This window comes from Lepeophtheirus salmonis, chromosome 7 (genome assembly GCF_016086655.4).
Source record: "Lepeophtheirus salmonis chromosome 7, UVic_Lsal_1.4, whole genome shotgun sequence".
Lineage (NCBI taxonomy): Eukaryota > Metazoa > Arthropoda > Copepoda > Siphonostomatoida > Caligidae > Lepeophtheirus > Lepeophtheirus salmonis.
The window spans coordinates 38,365,673-38,375,741 of NC_052137.2; the positions used below are offsets into that span (position 1 = coordinate 38,365,673).

Consider the following 10,069-nt stretch of genomic DNA (forward strand, 5'->3'; position numbering starts at 1 on the left):
TATATATATATATATGTATACAGGAAAAAAAGTGATAAAAATTGTTGTATATATGCCTATAACTTTTTATTTTTTTGAGCGGCCGATTTGTTAAACATTTTTTTTCTATGTTCGATTAGATTGTTAATGTTTTTGAGCGTGTAACATTTATTTTTTTCCCTCTTCTCTCTCTCTCTTTGCTGTATGTAAGAAGTTGTTTGGTGTGCTGTGGTGTTCACTCCTGCGTACGCCGCTTTTCTCATCTTGTTTAACAAAACAGGATTGGATCCACAGACAAGAGACCAAGAGGATAACTCCGCCTTTGCCTCACGGAACAGTAAAAAAAAAGAAAACTACTACTAGAAGAAAAAAAGGCAGGCCTCCGCCGTGGAGAAGAAGAACAGCCTGCCTCAGCTTGGGAAAAGAGAAAGAGAGTTTGTATGTACAATGTTCTATGTATGTTATGTGTGTGTGTAAGAGGGGGGATCTTGTAAATGGCCATGTAAAACTTTGTCAAACATTTGTAGTACATCCTTTAAGATAATTGGGAGCTATGTTTTATTTTTTTTTTAATGTGAAAAAAAATTAAAAAAAAAAAAAAAAAAGTGCCCCCCCCTTCATCCAGTCTCGTTGTGTAGTTGTCGTGTTTATTACAAGTCTGTTACACGTTGTCGATAGACTTCATAATAATTCTCCAGTGGTGATTAAGGCTCAGTGATAACATTTAGTTTACATGAACACAATATGTTCACATATAATATCTATAGATAGTAGTGTCTCCATATAAATCCATTATTGTTTGATCCTTCGAATATCTACCTACTCAAACACTTAAACTACTAAGTCAAGGAAGGAAGAGTTGGATTAGTAGTATAAGGCAAGGCATCCTTCGTATCCTTGCTCTGAGAACTCTTCCTACGTGTGTTCAAATCAACATTTATATATTACAAAGAAGTTTTCAAATATCTTAGTGCAATGTCCTTCCCATCCTCCACCTTTGGCTACTCCCCATATAACCCACAGGTAAGGAATCTATTTATTATTTGCATATTATTATTATTACTATCTTATCATCAATTGGCTAGAGTTTTGATCTTTGCCGAATTGAATTAAATATAGAATAAGCATATAAGGCTAAGTCAATACCTCTAAAATCCGTGTTTTATTTTTTGTCGTTTGTTAAAGATAAATTAGTTATCGTAGGATTATACAAACAATTTTAATTTTAGTTTCTTACATATGCATCTATTGATATAAATTATCTACTGATTTCCTGGGATCGCGCAGTCTGGTCCTCGTAAATTATCCATAGTATATTTTTTCATATTGAAATCACATTAAAGTTTCAATTCAATATTTACACCCCAAAAAAAAAAATACGACATATTTTATAGAAATAAAACAGCATCAAATGTACAAAATGAAATAAAAATACTGGACACAGTTGACTTTTATGTCTATTTTTTATTATTATTATCGAATGCTATTTTGATTTAAAGATTTTGAGGGGATATTTAGGAAGGAAGTTTTCTCCGTCACATATGTTGAAGCTATATAAAATGAAATGTGTAATAATCATTTTTGATTCTATGTATATATGTTTATATTTCCAGATTTTAACACAGCCCCGATCCTCCCTCTCACCCGGGAGTACAGCCTCTAATAATTCATCCCATCCACCAAATAATGAATCTCGACTATCATCTGGGAGTCCCAAATCTCCACTCGAATCCTCATCCTCCTCTTCGACCTCTTCTACAAACGCTAATACACCCACCACTAATGCAGCGACGATCGTCTCTTCGCCCATTTCCAGTCCCGCTACCAACACGTCAGAGGCATCATCAGATCCTGCGTCAGCATGTCGATTAGCCGCAATAAATTTAAGTCCCGCTGCTGCTGCGGCAGCGGCGGCGTTAGGACCTGTTTATTCTGCATCGTCGTATCCGAGTACTGAGCAAAATCCCTATCCGAGTATAGCCATGGACAACTCCTACTTTGGAAGTTTAGTAAGTCCAATTATTTTTTAATCGTCCTTTGAATTTAAAAATTTACAAAATACAAGTAAATCCCGGGAATCCTCAAGTATTCATAAGCAATCCCAAAAGAGGATTATCAAATAAATAAACCCCATATATAATAGTTTAGTATTTCTACTTGAAAGTCCTTCAACTTTGTACTTGTAACTAATTTGCTACAACTGCGGTTTACGTCATTTTTTAAAAAAAATAATATTTTTTTTAAGCGAGTTTTTTTTATTTTATAGAAAAGGAATATTCAAAACTACGATATTAATATCGGTCTGTATTTTGATCAATCAAAATATAGACAAAATCACAAAACATCTAACCCGGATAAAAATCGGTCTCGGACATATTCTCAGCAATAATATAAAATGAAATTATTAAAATGCCGACTCAGAGGGGTTAGAATTGATGGGAAGGACTTAAAAGGACGTACGTGATCCAGAGAATTGTATGTGTGGTTGTTAATGAAACTTCCGGAGAGGTATTTACTATGTCAATGAGTTAATTGAAGGGGTCTACCCTAGGTAGATAGGTATACGAGTTGTGGAGGTGTTAAAGCATGAAACTCATTATCCAATTATTTGGAGCTAAGCCTTCTTTCTAGTCGACCAGATGCGTTGCTAGTACATGAAGTGGCAATTGTGGATTCATGGTAGAAAATTCATAATTTACTCCATGTTAAAACAGGTACCTACTACATACATTCTAAGGTTTCATTTCCGCTCTTCAAGTACTCTCAGAGTACATTTGTAGGTACGTAATTAAATTATACATTTGTGTACATATAATAATGTAATAATTATTAGAAGACAAATAAAGTCAGGCAGTGGTGAAATATAAGTGATAACATCACATAAATCGGGCTTTATGTGCGGAATCAGACCTCCATATGACAGCATCTACTCATTATTTAATAATTCGAGTCATGAAGCTGTTTTGAGGAGCAAAAGAAAGAGAGAGAGACAAGAAGGAATGTTTCTTAATATTTATGAAAGGCGAATAGTTGTAACAAGGAACAACGTCTGAATATTGAGTAGTCTCCATGTACAATATAAATAGATGGCTGTCAATCAATGTAAGAATCTTCGTCTCTCAGTATCTCTCATAATGAATGAAATATCCTTTCTTCGATTGATTTGACCCTTTGTTCTTTATTCAGAGAGGGTAAAGGACTGACTGACTCATTTCATTTCACTACCATTCCTTGACCATCATGAACTTAATTAAATCTTTGTCAACCACAAAATAAAAGAAAAGATAACAGAAGGGAAAAAACAGGCAGGAACCATTTTTCAATGTCGAGATTGTAACTAACTCGTTGTCTTTTCTTTTTTTTTCATTAGGTAGGACTTTTTGTTTGAAAGATTTATTCTAATTTTTGAATCAATCTGTTATTCCTTCTTCTCCCATTTGTGTTTGTTGTTTCAAAAGATTATTCCTCCTCTTTTTTTGGCAGCATCCAAATCATTGTTATTGTCTCTCATTGCAGACTATATCCCACGCCTTTTCCTACCCAAATTGATTTCTCAGACCCCTCTTTCTACACCAAATCCAAAATGAATTCCTTCTGCATAAAATTAAATGTGTTTGTCCCTTCTGCAAATATATATTTAACAAAGTAGATACATAGTTGGTATCTCTTTCAATAATAATTGAAAAAAAAAGAGAAGAGAGACACACACCTTATTAACGGTCATTTAGACGACACACCATAGTCACATCTACCACTCCACGACTCTTTGTATAGAGACTCATGAATAATTTCCTGTCATTGTAAATGTTGTATCTCTATGTGGGTTTTTTTTCTTCTTGCTTTTTCAAAGTGAAGGCTTGAGAGAGTTTACCCAACACCATTGCTGTCTCCTGCTGTCCAGGACCCCAATTTGCTCATTGGAATTTTCTTTATTCTTGACTATTTGTTTTATGTGGCCCTGTTTGAGCCCCACTGTGTGTCAAAAAAGAAACTTTTTTGTTTTACTAACCAGGTGTGACTTACCTTACGGGTCAACATTCCGTGAATGACACTCGGAGGAAGAAGACTCTATGAAGAAAGAAATGTCACTCAGCATGACTTGAATTTCTTTTCTTTCCCCCTTTTTATTTGTTGACTTTTGGGTATTGCTTTGATTATTGTTTTTTTCCTTCTCCAAGGGAGTTGTGAGAATCAGGATTCAAGGAGCCCCCTGGGTATTACTATTGGTTTTAGTCCTCATTCTTAACCTTTTCTCTTTCTATCTTTCAGGGAAATCCATATGCCTCAAAAGATGCGGCAGAAATGAACGCAGCGGCTGCAGCGGCATGGTCTGCGGGTGCTATTCCGCCAACTGCATGTTACTATTCATATGACCACCCATCCTTGGCTGCGTATGGGTAAGAATCTAATATATTTCCTATCAAAATTGCCCATTAGACCCTCACTTTTTACTTCATTTTTAAAGTTATCGCAATAAAAAAATTTATAATGTCATAATTTTCGTGATTTTTTTTAACTTTTTATTTTAGTCCCTCCTCAAAAATTTTAACCCTTGTCTCTTCTAAAAAAAACAACTATTAGTCTAATTTGGATTTATTTTAGAAACAGAAAACTTTTCAATCAAAATTGTCAAAAAAACCAAAAACATTTTGAGCCCACCCCTGCTCCCCCAAAAAAATAATATTGTGGGTGCACTGGATGACGTCACAATGATATAATTGAAGACCCCACTTTCAAATACATTCCGGCGTCGGAATGTATTTGAAAGAGGGGGGATTATGATTTTGTAAGGCTGGTAGGTTTCTCTCTAAAGTGAGGCTTTTTGACAATTTTGACCGAATTTTTTCATTGTTTTTATAAATATCAAATTTGACCAATCATTTTTTCTACGCAGAGATAGTTAATTTATATTTCAAGAGACCTATGTTATATAAACGAAAAAAAAAAAAAACTATTTAAAAGAATTTATAGACGTCAAAGGAATACAAATCACTATTTTTTTTTTAGATATATAACAGACAAATTGAAATAAAAAAATCGAAAATATTGCAGTTTTAATTTTTTTAATGCAAGACGAACATTATTTATCAATATAACTATAAAAAGTCCTCAAAAATAAGGGGTCCCCGAATAATATATATAGTTCCGACGTCATTCAAATCATTGGCGGAGAATAATATAATTTTTAAAGCAGCAATTAATTTTGCCCCAATATTTGGGATTATCACTTTAAAAAAAAAAAAACTATATTCAATGACTTTTTGTGTATTATAAAATACCGATTATTGGAAAGATTGCTCAAATTAGGAACTCAATTTTGCCTATGATATCCCTCGTCAACCTGTTTATACCTCTGCCTCTTGTATTTTCATCTTGAATGAGAAGAAGTAATGTATTAAGTGTGTGTTTTTATATATATTAAGTACATAGCATAGGTATACATAAATATACCTGAAATCCGTGTCTAATTATATGAGAGAAAGAGAGAAACAAAGGCCTTAAGGTGTGTCAAGTCTACTCCACTATATAAGAATAAATGAAAAAATATATATTTTCTGACGTCATAGCCCGTTTCTGTGACGTCAACAACAGTGACTATGATAAACTATCATTAAATAAGTAAATCATTATATTGTACTTAACTATGTTTGAATTGAGGACCATTCTTACTCGAAACACGGGCCTTTGATCATTATTCGCGATTTTTTAACGATATTTTTTTTTAATTAGACGCGTTTCCTCCTTTTAAAATAGTACAATGTGGCCTTTATATAGCCAGTTTGGCTACATAATAGAACAGCTTAAATACTGTATATACACTAAAGGCAATTTAGGGTTTAAATCATACGTATTACGTCAAATAGACATGGAAAACAAATATTATGGGGAATAATTGTAAGTAAAATATAGTTTAAAAAAGACAAAGTTTGTAATATTTTCAATATTTAAATTATTTTCTTTACGCACTCCCAAAACATGGCTTATTTGAAAGCAAAACTACTTCGATACTAGTTTGAAAAGGATCAAATATTAGAGATAAAAAATAATTGACTACCCCTCTTGGTTAGTAGCTAATTTGAACGAGCCTCTAACGTACAGAAATACAAACATATTCAACAAAGTACATCTCTTTTTTTAACACTCACTCCGTATGTTCGTATACGTATAGTGAAGTTAAGTTTAACAGACTTAAAAAGAAGAAGATCATGAATCTATCTTTCCTCTCATTTTGTTTGACCCCAATTAGAGGAAGAAGAAGAAGTCAGTGAAGGGGGGGAGAGAAGAAAAATTCAATCAGCAATCTCGTTATCACAGCTCATTATTTAATTGCATGGGGGAGGAACGAGAGAGAAAAAAAAGGAAAATTTAATTATGCGAAACGATCAAGTTTTTTTATTCTTAAAAATGGAAACATTTTCCCCCAAACAAGTAAGTACACACAGAGAATTGTGAAACGTCTCTCTTCATCAGTCATCACTACTCTTAATTTTATATCCATTTTTTTGATTCAAATCATTTTAAACAACAACATCTGCTTTATAAAAGTGTATGGCTTAGAGGATAGGAAAAGGACCCTCCTCCCTTCAATGGAGTCTCTACTAGACATCCTCAGTATCTCATTCTAACTATTGTTATAAAGTACAAACTATAAACTATGCCTTTTCTCTCACTTGAAATATAATAAAATATGTGAAGAATGTGTAAAAGATTAAAATGAGACTTCAATAAGAAAGAAAATGGAATCATGAGACGAGAGAAGAAGCATTTTCACCTCATATTACGACTTAGTACTTACTATTATTAAGAGTACATAATTTATATTTAGCTCACACATATCTTGGATTATATATCTTCTGCATTTCTTCATTCTAACAAAGGCAGAATACGACAATATAAGGCGCTAAGAACACGTGATCCCTCTTTTGTGTTCTTCTTGTTAATGTGTACACAGACAGCACTAGACATCCCTGTCTTCCTTTAATACATTATTATTAAGGAGATGATGGTTTAATTAAAAATAGGAGGAGAGAAAGAGAGAGAAAAAAAAAGTCATCAACATCTTCTGACGTCGTCTTTTCCTTATCACAACTAAACAGAAAAATCACAAAAACAACGGCCGTAAATCCACTCTTTTCCTCATTGTCTTTACTCTCTCTTTGTTAGTGATGTGTTGGCTTGAATTGAACCGAGTCGAGTCGAATAATTAGGAAAGAAAATAAATATGCAAGATTGGCAATTTGCCTCTAAACAGCGGCACTGGAATCCACATGCAAGTGGGGGCAGTGGGTAATTTTAATATGATGACGTCATTGGTACACAACCATACCATTTTATAGTAAATCTACTCCGCTGAGTCTAAAAAAGTGAGGGACAATGGCCCTATACACCAGGAACGGAGTGTATTTGTTAGCGGAAAGGGGCAAATTATATAATGGTGACGTCATCAGAGATGCTCACATTATTTGTTTTTGGGATGGGGCAGGCCATTGGGCTTTTTGGCTATTTCAACTGCGCTTCTGGAAGCAACTGTGGCATTGTGCATTTTATTTCATACATACAGCCCAATGATTATCAGACATGTTTCCGTCAATTATAAGCCTTTTATTCAAATTTGTGAGATGAATTAAAGTATAATGTATTTATTGTATTTAAGAGACTTACATATATTGTCCCTGATATACATAAAAACTATCAATTTCCCCTTATTTTCATTGGGGATGATCAATTTTGCAACTTTAAGTTCAATTTGAGACACATTTAATGGGTGTTTATGAATAATTTGTTGACTCATCGAAGAATACAAATATTCTATTTATAAAATACTCATTTTTCTTGTGATTCATGAGAAGAAACACAATAAATTATGAAGTCAACTCGTGGTTTTTTTTTTTTTTTAAATTTGATTCGAGTTAGCACAACACTACTTTTGTGTCGTCTCTGAGCGCGCTGTTCATGTTCAGTATTAGTATAAGACTTGTTCCAATTAGAATTGACAAATTAACTTTATAATAAAAATAAATTGATTAATATGTTTTTGTATGTAAAAGCATAATACTCTTGACACATGTGTTTTGATTCTCTCTTGCTCTGATGCTACTCCACTCAGAAGAAGATCCCAACAGGTTGCTAAAAAAGGGGTACTTCATCCTATTATTCTCTCAAGTAGCTCTTGAGTTAAACAAAATAATGAAATTGATATGGGAAATGTGAGTAAGGGCTGTTCTCATCTATTTTTTATTTTATTTGTAGCTATGGAGGTGGCTATGACTTGGCATCTAGGAGGAAGAACGCAACACGAGAGTCAACGGCCACACTGAAAGCCTGGCTCAATGAGCATAAAAAGAATCCATATCCAACCAAAGGGGAAAAAATTATGTTGGCCATTATCACCAAAATGACGCTTACACAGGTAGGGTTAGCTACCTATGCTCCAAGATTATTCACATAGATATTAATGATCCTCATTACCAGGTTTCAACGTGGTTTGCAAATGCCCGGAGACGACTGAAAAAAGAGAATAAAATGACGTGGGAGCCCAAGAATAAATTGGATGACGAAGATGTAGACATATCCGATGATGAAGACAAAGATAGGGAAGATTATAAACAAGGTAAAATGATGTTCATTTTCTTATTTTGTATATTTGGCGCCAATGTCTAAAAGGAAGGCGTCGTCGTCATCCTTATCTGACGACGTCGACGCTTTCCTTCCTTTCCCTTCTGCTCCGTCGTCGGTCGGTATTTTTTAACAACTACAGAGCAGAGAGTTTATTATTTTTATTATTGCTATGAGGGTACTGTATAGTCAGTTCTTCTTCTTCTTCTTCTTTCCCTTCCTTTTTTTAACGCGATCTTTTCCTGCGATCCATAAAATTAAAAAGAATTATTGCCTCATAACTTAATAATAATAATAAAAAAAAAGGTACTCTTTAATATTCCTGCCTAGCTAATGCTATTGTCTTTTATTTTTAGATGAGGATAAATTAACTCATCTCGTTCACGATGACAACAAGTCTTCAGGCATTCCATTACCCCCAACCAAACCAAAGATCTGGTCCTTAGCTGATACTGCAGTTTGCAAGACTCCCCCTCCACCTTCTGCCGTAGGCCAGCAGCTGCTGTTGCAGCTGGTCTTATGGGCTGGAATTCACCTTACTCCCATCATCCCGTCCGACCCATGTCTGCATTCAGATCCGGTGTATTCGGCCTTCCCCGTCCGGACTTTTTCAATTCCAGCCATATGTCATCCATGGGAATAGGTGGTTTAGGACCGGTTGGAGGTGCACCAGCCTCTAGCTCCTCTTCCTCATCCAATCAGGATCCCTCTTCCGCGGATACGCCACCTCATACACCCCCAAACATAATTAAAAATGGACTTTTAGGTGCTGGATTCAATGGACTCTCGTATTTAAGTAATGCCAGCAACTCCCCTTCTGTGGTACAACCTTCTTCTGGAGCCATTCTGCCATCAGGGATCTCTCCCAATTTGGATTATAATCGATAATAAATCCTTTGTCATCAACAAACAGTGGCCCTCTCTGTCTCTATTCATCTTCTAAATAAATTCAATTCAATTAATCATTTTACATTCAGTTCTTTATATATTATTATTCAAATTATAATTATTATCCTTTAACTTCCTTCATTAATTCAATTTATTGAATTCTGGGGTCACTTACATACATACATTTATACATTCAAATGACATGACCCAATCCAGGGACGTCTGCAGGGGTGGGCTGGAGGGGTTGATCCCCTCCAAAAAAAAAAAAGGTTTTTATATTTTTACTAGAAAATTTAATATTTTGCAATTGCAAATATTTATTTATTTATTTTTCTCAAAAAAATTGAATTTTCCTGGAATAGCTATGAATTTTTGAAATCTTTCTCCAAAAAAAACTAATACCTGAAATTTTTTTTCCATAAATAAAATATTACAAATTTTTTTTTTTTTCTACAAAATTTCATATATTCAATTTAATTTGCAAAGTTACATTGTCCAAAAAAATTCATTTGTTATAAACATCTGTGAATTTTTGAAAAAAATTCAAAATAAATATAATTTGTAAAGTTTTTTTCAAAACAAAAAT

General features: G+C 33.9%; 1 protein-coding gene across 1 annotated transcript; it reads left to right on the top strand.

Moving 5' to 3' along the window:
- Nucleotides 1-411: 411 nt before the first annotated feature.
- On the top strand, nt 412-9,565 carry LOC121121848 (homeobox protein araucan). The gene is made up of 6 exons (XM_040716845.2): nt 412-1,002; nt 1,593-1,988; nt 4,249-4,376; nt 8,230-8,389; nt 8,452-8,590; nt 8,952-9,565. Exons 1-6 carry the CDS (start codon nt 955-957, stop codon nt 9,236-9,238), a joined length of 1,158 nt encoding a protein of 385 aa, XP_040572779.1. The 5' UTR covers nt 412-954; the 3' UTR covers nt 9,239-9,565.
- The last annotated feature ends 504 nt before the right edge of the window (nt 9,566-10,069 follow it).

What these genes read in the sequence shown, in the direction of transcription:
- LOC121121848 (XM_040716845.2), top strand. Translation starts at nt 955, where the DNA reads ATGTCCTTCCCATCCTCCACCTTTGGCTACTCCCCATATAACCCACAG. An exon ending in CCATCCTTGGCTGCGTATGG is followed by an intron (nt 4,377 to 8,229) that starts GTAAGAATCTAA and finishes TTTTATTTGTAG; the next exon opens with CTATGGAGGTGGCTATGACT. An exon ending in CCAAAATGACGCTTACACAG is followed by an intron (nt 8,390 to 8,451) that starts GTAGGGTTAGCT and finishes CCTCATTACCAG; the next exon opens with GTTTCAACGTGGTTTGCAAA.